This window comes from Prionailurus viverrinus, chromosome A3 (assembly GCF_022837055.1).
Source record: "Prionailurus viverrinus isolate Anna chromosome A3, UM_Priviv_1.0, whole genome shotgun sequence".
Classification (NCBI taxonomy): Eukaryota; Metazoa; Chordata; class Mammalia; order Carnivora; family Felidae; genus Prionailurus; species Prionailurus viverrinus.
Window position 1 is genome coordinate 18,871,576 of NC_062563.1, and position 16,021 is coordinate 18,887,596.

The window sequence follows — 16,021 nt, forward strand, 5'->3', positions numbered from 1 at the left end:
GAGCATACTTTTTCACAGCAAAAAATGAAAACCCCAAAATGCAGGCACAACCTTTGTGAAATGACAGTATTAAATTGCAAGAGACGATGGTAAGGCAAATATTTAAATTCACAGCTAAAATAGTGCTTGTAAAATGTAATTGCCAGGGAGAGCATGCCAGCTCGTCGCTCTTTAAGCTAATTCTCTGCAGGCAGAATCATTCTACACCATTCTAAGAAGAAATGCTTATTTTAAATAAGCTGCTTTCTGGTTCTTTTAAAACTGCACAAGTAAGCTTTATTTACCGGGGACCATTTCAGTCTTTGAGCTGTTCGTGGGCAGGAGAGGTCTCCTGCTGCCTGGGGGCTGCCTGGGCTGATTTGTCCTGGGCTGCAGCTATGCTCCATTTGTCCCTAGGAGAGTTCCAGCGATGGAGGTGATGGCATTTTTGGCGAAAAGAAAGATGACAGCCGGGCAGGTGAGACTGTGTCCTTCTGAAGGCAGAGCAAAGTAAGGTCCCAGTTTGTAGTTATCCTGGAGTTCATGTGTAATAAAAGTGCTCTTTCTAAGGAGGCTCTTTTAAAGAGCCTAGAAAGTTGGCCTTCATCAGAGTCTCCTGGAGTCATACATGGAGCTTTAATGTGGCTCTGGCAAGCTTCCCCCACCTGTCCTCAAAATTTGGAAGTGAGGTCAATGATATCTGAGGACAGGATGGAGTCAGAGAAAGAAGAATTGTGGTTTCGTTGATGTATTATTCGTTTAATTAATTTGAGGGGAGGAAAGTTAGGGAGGATTGGTTTGGTGTGGTTCATTTTTTCTGAATTCAGACCTGGAAGACTTGGTTGGAATACCCAGCTACACAAAGCCCTTGGTTCCATATGGAGAAGGCCACACAGGGCCTCCTTGTCCCCACGCCGTAGAGCAAGGCCCCCAAATTGGTCCTGCATGTGAGAGATGCTGAAGCCAGCCGCAGCCTGAAGCTGTTCCTACCGTGGCATTGCGGGCCTTCCAGCTGTGCTTTAGCTCCTGAGCTGATAGATCAGCTTCTTGAGTCAGCTTTGTTTTTATTGAACCCAAACGACAAAAACAGCCATCTTTGTTTTGGTTCTGTTTGTAAGTACTAATATCCTCACTGATGTTTGAAGCCCAGGATGGCTCCGACCCAGACAAATCACCCTGGCCAGTTCCGTCTGCTCTCACGGCTCGGCTCAGACGTCTGGTCACCGTGTACCAGCGCTGTAACCGCAAGGAACTCTGCCGACCGGAAGTCCTGGGACCAGGTAACCAAGGATACTGGGTCCAGGAAGAGATGTTCAGGAGAACCTCAGAAATGGATCTCATCAACAAGGAAGCTCAAAAGAGGTAAAAGCCAGTGACCAAAAGGGCATGCGGAACTGCCCACTGAGTAAAGGTGACGAGGGAGAGCTGATCGCTGGAGAACAAGTGTATTTAATGTTCTCACGTGAAGTTAGGTGGTCTCCAGAACTAATCCAATCCAGGCTCCAACTGCGATGGTGTGGTCATGCTGACTGGAGAGTTGGTGAGATCTAGGAAACAGTTTTGTTCCCAAGTCCCAGACTTCTGTGATTTTCCAACTTGACCCCCTTCCTAAGTTGGACCCCAGTCCCTGGAAATGTGGTTTAAAATTAGCATATATCAGACCATGTTCTTTTAGCAGCGAAGTGACCAGTGTGTGATGAAGGTGCCATGTTATAGTTACCAGTCCTTATCAAGACTTTGAAAGCAGTAAGCCCTATAAAATGCCTGCTCAGAAGGAGGGGATAAATTATCAGGAGTTACTTGCCAATCTGCGAATTACGATTAAAATGGCTACAGAAGGCCAGCACAGTCTAGGAATGATGCCACCAGAAAAAAATGAACAAAGCTGCAGTCCTTTTAAGTCTTTCTGTCCATCTTTTTTTTTCTTATGTAATTTTTTTTAAATGTTTATTCTTAGAGAGAGAGAGCACAAGCAGGGGAAGGGCAGAGAGAGAGGGAGACACAGAATCTGAAGCAGGCTCTGGGCTCTGAGCTGTCAGCACAGAGTTCAGTGTGGGGCTCGAACTCACGAACTGTGAAATCATGACCTGAGCCGAAGTCGGACATTTAACCGACTGAGCCACCCAGGCACCCCATCTATCCATCCTTCTGATGTAGCATCCACTGAATTAAAAGAACACCAAAGAGAAAAAATAGCAAACTCAGTTACTTCTGTGTATACCTTCTGACTTTATGAAATTTGGTAATTCAGAGAAAATATTTCTTTCATCTCTCACAGCTCCAAAGAGAACCTGAGCCCTTCTTGCCTGCTTCTCATTCTTCCTGTGACTCCCTCACCCCACTCCTGGCCTAACTCCCTCCGGGGATGGAAAGTACTATGCCCAAGAGCCCCTCATAAAGACCCTGGGCCGGGTATAATATTCCAGCCACCTTACATCATTATCTTAACCCTGCAGGATGTAGAGACTAGAGAACCTTTGTGTCCTAAATATGGGCTACCTACCTACATAAAACTGGAAGAAAGCCTATGTGAAATGGGGGAGATGTGTGGCTGAGGGAGTCACTTCCCTTCTCTGGACCAGTTTCCTCATTTGGAAAAGTAAGGAGGTGGCTTTAAGGCCCTCCAGGACTCTCTGATTCTGTGTTGTCTTACCGGGGGAAAAATAAATAAAATATTGAAGCGTCTTCATCTAAAATGAAGATTTTAGAATCTTCATCTCCAACAAGTGGAAACAAACTAGGTAATCTAAAATTAATGAATCAAGAGATAGCAAGTCTGTACATGTGACTTAGAAATGGAGAGATAAATACCATAAGAAGTTGAAAGATTTGAAAGTAGTGGTAAGGTAATAGGCTGTTTTCATTATAAGCCTCTCAGCCCAATTTAACTTAAATAAAAATAATAAAGTAGGCAAACCACCCTCCCTGCTTTCTTGACTCTATGGGCTCTCCTAGTAGGTAGGCACTAAATAAGTAGATGTTGGCTTTTTTTTTTTTTTTTAAGGGAAAACAGCTCACTCTCCCTTTCTGATTAAATCCCAAGGTGGACTAGGAGAGAGCAAGCAGACTTCTACAGAGCAGTGTCCTCCTTTGGGGTTGTTTATGATCAAGAAAAGAAAACTTTTGACTGGACGCAGTTCCGCATCATTTCCCGTTTGGACAAGAAGTCGGATGAGAGCCTGGAGCACTATTTTTATAGCTTTGTGGCCATGTGCCGGAACGTCTGTCGTCTGCCCACATGGAAAGATGGTGGTGAGCAAATTCTCTGTGTATCCCCGATACACAGGAAAGGGGCATGTTTATTTTCAAGGTACAGAATCACTTCAGGTAATCCTGATCATGAGAGTGGAGTCTACCTGAAGAATTCAGGTAAAGTCAAGTGGGTTTTCACAAGTTCCTGAACTGCTAATTAGGTCCACCCTCATAAAATAAAATCTCTCTCCCAAAATGATGCAGCTTCAACAAAAACTGAAATTCAGATAAACATCTCACAGAAGTATTGGGAGACTGCTGTTAATTAACCTCCAGTGGATCATTAAGTCTCGTACAGATTGAATTCTCTGGTGAACTTTGCTCCGTCCTTAGATTACATCTTAGTAACTTTAACTATTTTTCCATGTGTTGAGTTGTAGCTATAGAAAGGAAGTGGCTGTTTTAAACATCCCCTGCTCCAACAGGGACGCCTTCAGAGTAATTGCTTCTTGGTTAAGATTTGCAACAGCTTCTTCCTTGATGTCCCTCTTCTGCCTTTGTTTGTAGATAAACTTGGTCTGGACCATAGGACTGTACTGTAGGAAAGCTACAACAAATACAGAGCCCACCCAGCGTGCGTTCTGGGCTGACGGCAGCATGCACACACGTCCCCGCTTCTGCCCCCACGTGACATGGTTAGGGTGTTTTCATTAAAACCAAGGAGCTGGATAGAACACAGGGAGCCAGGCCTTGCAGCCCCACTGATGAGACTTGGACTCGAATCCTGGTTCTGCCCTGTGGAGCAAGTTAGCGTGTTTGAGCCTCCTTCCCCATCCTCTAGGCAGGGCTGACGATGCTGTAGCGTAGCATAGCCATGAGAGCCGAAGGGCACGTAAAGGACTTTGGGTACAGGGCACCGAGTACATGCTTACTGAATGAGAACTCATGTCACCTCCAGAACTGAAGTTCTCGTGTTCCTTTCACCTTTACTGGGTCTGTCCTTGTTTCATAAAAACCTTCCATTGTCGTAGCTTTTCCGTGTAGCAGGGGCACACTCACCTAGGACTGCATGCTGGGGAGCCAGCGAGTTAAACGCAGAACCAGAGATACAGGGGCTCAGGTGGGCAGCAGTTGTCCTGGGGTTGCCTTCAGTGATGGGCTCTGTGTTGGCCTTTCCAGGTCCCCCAGATCCCAGCATCTATGTGGAACCCATCACGGAGGAACGGGCCGCGAGAACCCTTTACCGCATTGAGCTGCTGCGGAAGGTCCGAGAGCAAGTGCTGAGGTGTCCTCAGCTGCACGAGCGCCTCCAGCTCTGCAGGCCCAGCCTCTACCTCCCAGTCTGGTGGGAGTGTGGGAAGCACGACCGAGACCTGCTCGTTGGCACCGCCAAGCATGGGCTGAACCGCACTGACTATTACATCATGACCGACCCCCAGCTGTCCTTCCTGGATGCCTACAGAAACTACGCCCAGCATAAGAGAACGGACGCCCAGGCACCAGAAAGTCTCTGTTGCCTTTACCAGACCAACTCCAGGCTGTATGAATCTCTTACGTACACTCAGATGAGCAGGACTTCAGAGCCCCTTGAAAATGAACCTGAGAATCTGGTGAAAATAGAAAGTAGAGATGATCATCTCACTCCACCTGGGGGCAGTTTATCTGACATGACTTGTGACAACTTTATTTCTAAAGTTCAGGATGTCATTTCCATCACCCACGATGAAAGTCTGCTGCCTGAGTCCTTGGAGAGCATGATGTATGGGAAGAAGGCTCTCATTCGAGAGCCGGGCTCTCTCCAGGAGAGCCCCAGTACAAACACAGAGCCCAGAAAGGATGCTCTGGCCCTCTCGGCAAGCAAAGATGGGAACTGCCGGCCTGCTGGCCATGAGGCAGAAATACCTTCAGGGCCGTCTTTTATGAGTAGCTTAGAAGCAGGGGTAGCTCAGATGAACATCAAAAATGGAAAACATCTGTTGCTGTCTCTTTCAAGGGAAGGGGATGTCTGCAGTGAGGCAGGGCAGAGGCCTGAAAGCATTGGGCAGCTAGAAGCCAAACACTTAGCTTCCCCTTCCTTGGATCAGGGAAATGAAAGTGGGTTTGTAGATATGTGCCATCTTAGTGTCTGTGATTCCAGAAGAAGCTTGTCATCAGACCAGCAGTTAATTGATTTATTAGAAAACAAAAGTTTAGAAAGTAAATTGGTTTTGAGTCAGAACCACAGTGAAGAGGAGGAGGAAGAGGAAGAGAATGAGGAGGAGAACGTAGGTGTGACCACAGGCCTGAGGGAAAGGCCCGAGGTTTTGCATCTAGCCGAGCCCACTGCTAATATCCTAAGGGAAAAGAGCCAAGGCCTCCCTGTGGATGAGGTCAAGAGAGGAAGCCTGGAGGCCATGAGCCAGCATCCTAGACCACAGGGGGCTTTTCCTCCAGCAGCCTGTCAGTGTCACTGCAAGCACACGGAGAGGTGGGCACGTGGCCTCGAGAACGAGGAGTTTGAAGTGGACAAATCCAAGGGTTATACCCCAGACCTGTACAGAAGCAAAACGAATAGTATCACAGTGGAGGGTGAGCCCACCGCTCCTCCATCAGAGCCCTTTCAGGGAAAGCACGAGCTGTCAAAAGAACCTTGGAAGGAAAATGCAGAAGGCAAAAAAGGTTTCCCTGCATATCCAGAAGCAAGTGAGCTCAAGTCCGAAGACATGGATTTTGAGAGTAAAGATGATTACGACAGAGATGGGAACAGCCATGCTCAAGGTATAGTCTGCACAGTCTGTGGTGTTCTGGGTAAGCCAGTTCTCACATGACAGGGAGGGGGCAGGGTGGAGGGAGGGTCAGGAGATGGTGTGGCTTCTGAGAGGGACCTGCCCGCTCTCCTGTGGTTTAAGATCAAAGGTCACAGGCCTTGGTCTGAAAGTGAGACAGAGTAGCTCAACTCTGATCATTCTAGAACTGAAGATGATTATGGACAGTCGTAGCACCTTTGCTGCACCAGCCTCGTGATTTGGGCAGGGCTGTAGGCTTCTTTCTGTACAGTAGGTGCTAGATACATTGTTGGGGGAAGTTACTTGTTCTTCCACTAGGGGACGTGCTTCAAACTGGTCAAAGTAAAAACAGCTGGGAACATCAAGAACCTGCAGTTTTGTGTAGGTGCAGTTAATTTTTCAGGAACTCCACAAAAATACAAATAAATGCGATCTTTATTAAGGTGAGCAAAGATAGGACCATTTATTCATGTTATCGTCAAAACCCGTGAGTCAATGTTGGTGCATTGAATTTAAATTCATTTTAGTAAGTTAACAGGAATAAGAATACAAAATTACAAGTAACTCAACAAAAATACAAATAGATTTGGTCTTTTTAAATAAATTCTTAGATAAGGCTGCAAGTTAAGACGACTTTCTAAATGTTAAGAATCTACCTGACTCTGGGGCGCCTGGGTGGCGCAGTCGGTTAAGCGTCCGACTTCAGCCAGGTCACGATCTCCCGGTCCGTGAGTTCGAGCCCCGTGTCAGGCTCTGGGCTGATGGCTCGGAGCCTGGAGCCTGTTTCCGATTCTGTGTCTCCCTCTCTCTCTGCCCCTCCCCCGTTCATGCTCTGTCTCTCTCTGTCCCAAAAATGAATAAACGTTGAAAAAAAAATAATTAAAAAAAGAATCTACCTGACTCAGATATTTCTGTGCTTTTGCAAAGATACATTGATTAGAGACTCTGAGCAACAAGAATTGGTTTTTACCTTTTTCACTGGTGTTTTTACTCCTTCAGACCCAAGAGAACATATTACAATGGACAAAAACAATTCTATTTACCCTTGTCATTGTCAAAAACAACAAAAAGACAAAAAAACCCGGTTCATGCTTGGCCTAATGCCAGGTGTGGTGCTCAGAGATTGAGACAGACACAGCTTTCTCCTTCTGGGACAGTGCCCTTCTATCAAAGCAGGAAAAAGGGAGAGGAGCTCAGCTGAGCCCCCCTGCATGATCTAGCCTCCTTTTATTTGTAAGCCCCTTACCTTTGGCTTTAGTCATTGTGATGTCCCTTGGGACGAGTTCCAAACCCAAGCTAAACTTTACATGCTACCTGGGATAATGACAGACCACTGAAAGTAGCTTAGGTCGACTTGTAGCCCCAGCTGACCCGAGGGGAGCCAGTCTCTGACCTTGTGCGTCCTCAGCCTAGGCTACAAAGGATCACTGCTTTGTGACCCACATTGTGTTTTGAACCTTGTTATGGGGAAAATCACCAAACAGTCCTTGGAAATCCAGACGGTGAAATGAGTACAGGGTGTAGAAGGGTATGGTTTAGAGGAGAAACCTCTGTGCTCTGAGGCCCTTTGGTGCAGCATCAGCTTGATGAGCTTTGGTGAGTGGCACACTCACGGGCAGGCCCCCTTGCACCAGTGCTTTTAAAAATGGTTTTAAATTTTTTTAAAAAAATGTTTTTTAAGTGGGGGTGGGGCACCTGGGTGGCTCAGTGGGTTGAGTGTCCGACTTCAGCTCAGGTCAAGGTCTCGTGGTTCGTGGGTTCAAGCCCTGCATCAGGCTGGATACTATCAGCACAGAGCCTGCTTCGGATCTTCTGTCCACCCCCATCCCCCACTCTCTGCCCCTCCCCTGCACACGCACTCACTCTGTTTCTCTCTCTCTCTCTCTCTCTCTCTCTCTCTCTCTCTCTCTCTCTCTCATAAATAAGCAAATAAATGCACACACACACACACACACATATAACATATATGCTTTTGCAGGCCTCAGAGGGGGTCCTCCACAAATAGGAGATGTGGAACAGGTTGGGCAGTAATTGGTACAGCTGTCAGGGCCAGCCCCCAGGTCTCCTGGCTCTTTTCCAGGGTTTTCTCTCATACATCTTTTTTCTTTTTTTCTTTCTTTCTTTCTTTCTTTTTTTTTTTTTTTCATAAAACTTAAATCCAGGCTCTCTGCTTAAAAACTTTCAGGAATGCTCCCCATTAGATCTAGAGTAAAATTCGAATTTTCTATCATGGCCTACAGGATTCAGCATCATCTAGATGATTCTACCCATCCAGCGTCATTTTTGTACTTTTCCCCTGGATGTGTCTCTTTGTTCCTCAGCACGTCCAAAAGAAGCATCCTCCTCCTCTTCTTGGGTGTTCTCTCCTTCAAGAAGCCCTCTTTACCGGCCTTACCTTCTACCAGCAGATCCTTCCAAAGCTCTTTTTCCCTATCATAACAGCTTGCTTCTTTTTAAAGCATTTGCCATGGTTTGTAATTGTAGTTATTCGTTTATCATTACTATTTTCCTGTCTTTCCCCCATGAAATCATAAGAGCCTGAGGGTCAGGGCCACATCTGTCTTGCATATCCTTGAATCCAATGGCCTGGCAATCCAATGACCCTGTTTGTGGTCAGGGGTCCCCACAGCTCCCTAGACTGGTGCACAGTCAGCAGTGAAATCTCCACCTCTGTGTTTCAGAGGGTCGACATTCCTTGTCATTTCACAAGGAAAGAGGCACACAGCTTTTCCTGCCCTGGACATTTTGCTACCCTTTGTTTATTCCCTATCATTACTGGTAAGTGGATCTTTGAAGATCCGTTTCACACTGATAATAAACTTTCACTACTGAAACTTGAAAGAATGAGCTGCGTTTCCATTTGTTTCCATCATGATATAAATGTTCTAGGTTCTTTGCATCATTGTTGACATGAATCAGGTCTATTTTGCCTTTGTTGTAAGTGTCAGGACCTCCCATCCTTCATTAACATCAGCGTCTTGCTGTGGACTGTGCCTTCATTGCATCAAAATATTACAATGTTCAATTTCCTCTCCTCAGCTACTCTACATGAGCCTCTTGCTGCTCAGCCTGCTCTCATTCTTGGATACACAGGACAGTCTCCTCTTTTGTTGTTTTTGTTGGGGTGTGGATGCAGAGTTATCACATGACTTGCATGGATAGCCCTAAAGAAGGATCTGCATTTTGGTTCTTCCAGAACCTTCTGGAAAGAGAAGGCATGGTCATTAATGTTTAATTTCAAATAAGTTAGAACCGAATGAGCTAATTTTTTGAAAAGACAGATCAGGTGTCCTAATCTTTCAGATCATTACTGTCTCCCAAGTACCAAATTGATTTTTTTAAACCCTTCTTTGCAGATTACCCAGGGAAATACTCTGAAGAGGAGAGCAAGAGCTCAGCATCCGGCATTGCTGGAGACCTCGGGGATGACCTACAGGAGGCTCGGGCTCCCACCATTGCTCAACTGCTCCAGGAGAAGACCCTCTTTTCCTTCTCTGAGTGGCCAAAGGTACCTCACAGAGTGTGCGTTTTCTACCCAAAGCCTTCTCAGCTTGTAGAGTATTTCTGAATAATAAATTCAGAGAAATGTGTAATATCTTGGAAAGGTATTAGTAATGGTAACATTTGAACACTAAACACATACACACTCGACTAATTAGACGATAATATAAAAATGTCTTCGTATTTACAGCACTATGGCTTTAATTTTCATTGTCCGGACCATAGAACTTATTTTAAGACTTGTAAAGTGAGTACATATGAGTGTGCTCTTTTCTAATCAACTCCTTCTGCTCAGAAAACTTGACACGTGATCTCAAGGGACTTAGTGAATTTGAGTAGCTTGGTGATTACTCCTCATAGCTTTTGGTCTTTTTTATAGGATCGCGTGATAATCAACCGCCTGGATAATATCTGCCACGTGGTGTTAAAGGGGAAGTGGCCTTCCAGCCAGCAGTACGAGCCCCCGGGCACACTGCCCACCCCTGTGTTAACCAGCAGTGCTGGTTCTCGAAGCAGCATCTCGGAGCCAGAAACATCAGAACACAGTTTCAGCAGTGGTGCAGCATTGGTGGCCCAGATCCAGAAGGTGAGGCCATAGCATGGGGCTGACTGTGCAGCAGAGAACAGGGACACATGGCTCTTCTCAGTTAAGTCATTCATTCAGCAAACACTGACTGAATGGATAGGACTTTTATTCTTTTTTTGTGCAGTCATTAGTTTAATTGAAGAATTTAGATTTTATCCTATAGGCAGCAGGGAGCTACTGAAAGTCTTAGGGCAGGGAAATGCATGATGAGAGCAGAGTTTACAGCTCAGCTGGAGGGGTGTGCGGGGCTCTTGGGACGTGAGCGTCAGGAAAGAAGGGTGCCAGCGGCTGGGAGGCCAAGGGTGGGCTGATGAAGAGTTGAGGTTCTAGACCAGGTTAGTGGCAGAGTGGATCTAAACAGGGTGGGGCGGGGGTGGGGGGGAGTTGGAAAGCATGACTTGATAACTAATAAACGGATAAGGAAAAGGAGGCGTGAATGGATCGGATTGGTGTGTTCGGTACTTGGAAGGCTACCAGAATAATGGCAGCTGATAGAAACTAGGGAAATCAGAATGGGTTTTGTAAACTCAGGCTTACAAGTAAGGTCTAATTTGAGGTACGTTGTTAGCACGCTGGCTCTCAACCTTCAAGTGCACAGTGGAACCTGCTGGGGACCTTGAAAAGCTGCTGGTTCTGATTTAATTGGTTCAGGGTGTAGACTGAGTATTGGAATTTTTTTTTTTTTTTAATTTCCCAGTAGATTCTGATGCACAGCTGAGGCTGAGCTTCCCTGAGATCTAGTTCATGGACTAGCAGCTTTAGTAGCACCTGGACACCTGTTAGACATGCACAATCTCAGACCCACTAAAGTAGAATCGACATTTTAACAAGCTGTCCAGGTGATTTGGTGCTAAGGGTTGAGAAACCTTGAGTGGAAAGAAGTTCTGTGAAGTTGATTAGGATTTAGTAGGCTCAAGGAAATCAGGCCGGGAGAAAGAGCTACCATGTGGCCACGGAAGTGGCATTCACCCCTCTCTTGCCCCCTGTGTATGTTCACAGGAGAGCTTCCTGGCTCCAGTATTCACAAAGGATGACCAAAAGCACAGACGGCCCTATGAGTTTGAGGTGGAGCGGGATGCAAAGGCGCGGGGTCTGGACCAGTTCTCCGCCACCCACGGGCACCCCCCCATCGTCCTCAATGGCTGGCACGGGGAGTCCGCAATAGACCTCTCCTGCACTTCAGAGGGGTCCCCAGGAGCCGCGTCTCCTTTCCCACTGAGCGCCAGCACCCCTAAGATCGGGGCTATCGGTTCACTTCAAGGAGCCCTCGGCATGGACTTGTCTGGGATTCTGCAAGCTGGCCTGATCCATCCAGTGACAGGACAGATCGTCAACGGAAGCCTCAGAAGAGATGACGCTGCCACGAGGAGGAGGAGAGGGAGACGGAAACATGTTGAAGGAGGGATGGACCTCATCTTTTTGAAGGAGCAGACACTTCAGGCAGGAATCTTGGTGGGTATATGATGCTATTAAGTAAAAAACACTGACTTTTTTTTTTTTAAGTTTTTATTTATTTATTGAGGGAAAGAGAGAGGTAGAGTAAGGGAGGGGCAGAGAGAGCAGGAGAGAGAGAATCCCAAACAGGCTCCACACTGTCAGCACAGAACCCAATGTGGGGCTCAAACCCATGAACCGTGAGATCATGACCTGAGCCAAAGTCAGATACTTAACCAACTGAGCCACCCAGGTGCCCCAACACTGACCTTTCTACACTGAGCAACAGACCCTTCCCCAGACACCCAGTTTTTTAATTTATGGATTTTTTATCCCTATTTCAGTTGTCCCACTTGGGGTCTCTTGTTGTAAGTTGCCCTCAGTCTTTTCTAGAAACGTGTTTAATCCATTATGGACCCTTCACCTGCATGCAGCCTGGAGATAGGAGCCAGGGGTCTTGACATTTCCAATACAAACAGCCCATATCCCCCAGTGTTTTGGAAGAGCCACTGGTGATGGAGTTAAAGCAAATGGCAGGGTTGAGTTTGTGGCAGTGGCATGTGGATTGGCAGGCTTTCCAGGAGCTGCTGGGGGTCAGGATCCTGAAAGTTGATCCTGGCTCTACTGCTTGACATAGTGGGCGACATGGGGTGCACCACTGAGCCTCACTGCTCTGTAGTGGGCCCACAGCATCTCCCACAGAGGGCTGCCATGAGGAGGGTTCACCAGAGTCACGCCAGGACCCCCTAAACCCAGAGGAGATTATTGTAAACAACAGACAAGGTTAGAAGCTGTGTGCCTGGCCAGGAGAGATCCCCATAGACTTTTCTTAATGTGTCAGAGACAACTGACTTCTCTTTGTGTCTTGGTTTTTCCTACTTACTGAATTTCAAGCTCCAAAACAGGAATCACATTTCATGTTTTATTGTAAAAGGAATAATAGTAACCAGTATTAATGAGTGCTTACCATGTGCCAGGCACTATGTTCAGGGTTTTGTGTGATTGTCCTATTTGATCTTCACAACTCTGTGAAGGTGGTGTTGTTACTCCCATTTTATGGATGAGGAAACTGAGGCTTACAAGCATTAAATAATTTTCCCAAGATTATCCAGTAAAGTGGCAGATCAGGGAACCAAACCAAAGACTTTGTTCACTGGGACCTGAGGGCCTTATTTTTAAGCTCTGCTATTTGGTATATTTTAAAGTTTTGTCTTCCTTTTAGACTTTCTGTATAATGTGGGAGGCTGAAGTGGCAGGTTCTTTCCCTGCCCAGTCCTGCAAGCTTTTAAGACCGTTGTCTCATTTTTTAGAGGTGCAAGGCCCTAGTTTCTTTGTAGTGATCATAGATTGGCAGTGGAATGACTAGGAAAACATTTAGCAGTGGAATGACTAGGAAAACAAATACTCTTGGCCTCAGAGTATTTTTAAAAATGTATTATGCAAACATATATCTGGCACCATATTGTACTTCGTGGACCCAATTATAGGCATTGGGAATACAGAGATGAGTAACACAGCTCTTCAACCTGTAGAAGGAAGAAGAGGTAAGTAAATTGCAGTGTGGCATTTCCGGTTATGTGGAAAGCCTGTGAAGGGCGCCGTGGGGGAGCAGGAAGTAGAGTGGCCTGTGCTCTCTGGGATGGTCATTGATGGTGGCAAAGGAGGTAACACTGAACCTAAGCAGACAGGATGGAATTAAAGGTTACCAAGCAGACAAGACAGGGAGAGGAACATTGGGTGGAGGGAACGCCAGCCCCTGCCGGAGCGCGCGTGTGGGTCAGTGGCGTGGAAGATTCTTACTCAAGCACCCCAGCACAGTAACATTCGGGGGGAAATGGATGGAAAGGTACAAAGAACACCTTACGTGTTTTCCTTTCAGAAACTGGTTTTCATTCTGTCATGGTTAACTGCACATACTTGTTTCTCATTCGTCCAGGAAGTCCATGAAGACCCAGGGCAGGCGCCCTCAAGCGCCTCACATCCGGAAGGGCCGGTGTCTGCCGCTTCAGCCCCTGAGCCAGCCCCAGCAGCTGGCAGCCAGGCTGAGAAAGCCATTCCCAGCAAGAGTCTCCTTGACTGGCTGAGGCAGCAGGCCGACTACTCCTTAGAGGTTCCTGGCTTTGGAGCAGTAAGTTTTGTTGGTTCTGCCCGACCTGCCATTTCCTTCCCGCTGATGGGGTGCTGTGTTTGACGAGGAGCATGCTTGGGGAGCTTGGGAAGTTTGGGAGAGATCTGTGTTAACTGAGAACATCATTTTAAAGTTTTGTTTTTTTGGGATTTTTTTTAAGTTTAAATTGTCATTGAGTTTCTAGTAACAAATCACAGCCCCTGTCAGAATGCTGTACCAAGTCGTTGCACAAAACCTTATGAGGACAGAATTTGCCTAAACTCAGTGCCCCTGTCTCCCAGAACGACCACACCAGACCCTAAGTGCACAGAGAAATCTTTATGTTGCATAAACAGTGCCGCTTCATGAACATGTCCCTATGTATTCTTTCCACTTGAAAATATGACCACTTTGTAGGGAGGAGTGTCTGCTCTTAGCTCGAGTTACTGCTTTGGGACTCGTCCTTCAAGTCCTTCTACTGCCTTTGCCCCAGATCCTTCAGATTAGAAATCTGTATGACCACTGAGGTCTCTTCTTGGTTTTCCTTTTCTCATTTGTTCGTCTACCCCACCACCGTCTTTGTCCTGGGTACATCTAACTGATAAGATGTGGAGATAGAGAGCTCACAAGAAAAGGAGGAGAGTGCATTCACAGATGCATACCCTCCAGAGACAGACAGAGCCCACCAGGTAGGTAGTGGTGGAGAGAGAATTGGGGGAAATGATGAGGAGGTGACAGCTAGAGATTAAACAGTACTCTGGGAGACTAGTGCGTCAGCTCAGGTCTGACAAGGAAGCCCACACATCCTGCTCTCCAGCTGTAGGAACACTGTGGCCTCAAAGAACGCCTCGCTGAGGGCCTGGTAGCTGTGTCTTTCAACCTAACCTGACTGGGTCCTGTACAGAGGGCCATTAATGAGACAAGAGCAAAACCAGCCGAAAAGCCCCACCCTCCTCAGAAGAATCTGTGACAGAATGTTTTGTAATGTTGATTTCCATTTGCCTCCTAGAATTTTTCAGACAAACCAAAGCAGAGGAGGCCACGCTGTAAGGAACCTGGAAAATTAGACGTCAACTCCCTGAGTGGGGAAGAGAGGGTTCCCGCTGTCCCCAAGGAGCCAGGACTAAGGGTAAGGAAGAGGGACGTGTCCCAGTGGAGCCAAGCCTTGCGGACTTGGGGAAAGCTCCAGCTGGGAAGTAGGGAGCCAGGCAGCATCTCCCGAGAGGACAAGAGGCCAGCACGGGAGGAAGTTGATAAGTAGAGATAAGTGGTACTGGGGCCTCTTGAGCAGCAGTAGGACTTCCCGTCGTCCTTTGTTTTCACCCTTTACCTCCAAAACTTTTGGTTTAAATTTGTACTTTAACTATTTCCAAAACCTGATAATCCCCCCTTCCCCATTACAGTGTAGAGAGTTCAGGGAGACCTTAACCCCTGTCAGGAGTCTGTTTCTAGTGTTAACAAATGTCATTATTGGAAATTTCCATTTAAGACATTTCCTCCTAGTCCATCCTCACTGGTGATGAAAAACAGCTGACTCCAAGCCCTGTCCTATTCCTCGTATAGAATCATGAGCCTGGAAGAGACTTCAAAGCCATCTGTGAAATACTTGTAGCCTAATGCATCTGAGTTAACTATAGCTCAGAGTAGAGTTGGAATAGCAAAGATAGAACCTCTAGGGGGCAGTAATAACACTTCAACCTGAAAATGTCAAGCTTAGGCAAATCATACATAAATGCACTTCTAACCTCCTAAAAGTGCATCCTCCCCAAACAGGGAGCCTCTCAAGAGCCTCCTGGGCATCCGTCCCTCTCGGGTTGTCCCCCCAAAAGCATGGGCTTTCCTAAATGCCTTCTCCTCCAGGCTCTGCCAGCTGGGGTTTTCCTTGGGTACGAATTCCCTGCCTAGTGGGATTGCCTGGATGTGATTTTCTTCTTTCAGCTCCAGAAGACCACCCACCCTAGTCATTTCCTCCTCTTGCAGAAGGAAGTTGTTATTTAGTGTTTTAAAGGAGGCTGTGACCGATGTCACCTGGTGGGTTGGTCTAGCAGCTCTTCACACATACCTGCTCCCCCCTCATCCCCATCCCCCACAGCAGCCACTCCGGGAGTGGGGCTGGGGCCCCGTCCCAAGGTCGGCCGCTTGTCAGAAAGCTTATCACACTGGAAAAGCTGCCCTTTTGCCCCTCTGTTGCTTTACTGTCAGAGAGTGTCGCTCCCACCCCTTTTCTTAGACCTCCTTGTGCTGTGCAAGCTGACACAATTGTAGTTCTCAGCCCAGCCGTCTTTCTCCAGCCCTCATGCCGTCTCCCCACATTCTCCTTGTGTCTCCACACAGGGCGTCACATGGAAGGCATCCAGGAGAGACTGTGGTCCTTGCTTTGTTGTAGCCTCTGAGCTCTTGGTTTAGAGACGTGTCAGAGAAACCACGTGCTTTCCTCCTTGGCCCTCTTATTTCTTT

General features: G+C 47.0%; 1 protein-coding gene across 4 annotated transcripts in view; it reads left to right on the forward strand.

Moving 5' to 3' along the window:
- Positions 1-16,021, forward strand: part of CHD6 (chromodomain helicase DNA binding protein 6) — a 206,698-nt gene that overhangs the window by 180,203 nt on the left and 10,474 nt on the right. For 3 of the 4 annotated variants that reach the window (XR_007150819.1, XM_047852262.1, XM_047852264.1), the window contains exons 28-36: positions 397-457; positions 1,125-1,341; positions 3,023-3,231; positions 4,351-5,928; positions 9,293-9,444; positions 9,817-10,023; positions 11,023-11,475; positions 13,394-13,585; positions 14,574-14,693. Coding sequence is in view for 3 of the 4 variants with exons in the window: in XM_047852262.1 (XP_047708218.1) it covers positions 397-457; positions 1,125-1,341; positions 3,023-3,231; positions 4,351-5,928; positions 9,293-9,444; positions 9,817-10,023; positions 11,023-11,475; positions 13,394-13,585; positions 14,574-14,693 (3,189 nt within the window). In the remaining variant the exon portion in view is untranslated. The remainder of the gene's footprint in view (positions 1-396; positions 458-1,124; positions 1,342-3,022; positions 3,232-4,350; positions 5,929-9,292; positions 9,445-9,816; positions 10,024-11,022; positions 11,476-13,393; positions 13,586-14,573; positions 14,694-16,021) is intronic. The other variant, XM_047852265.1, reaches the window with a different exon arrangement.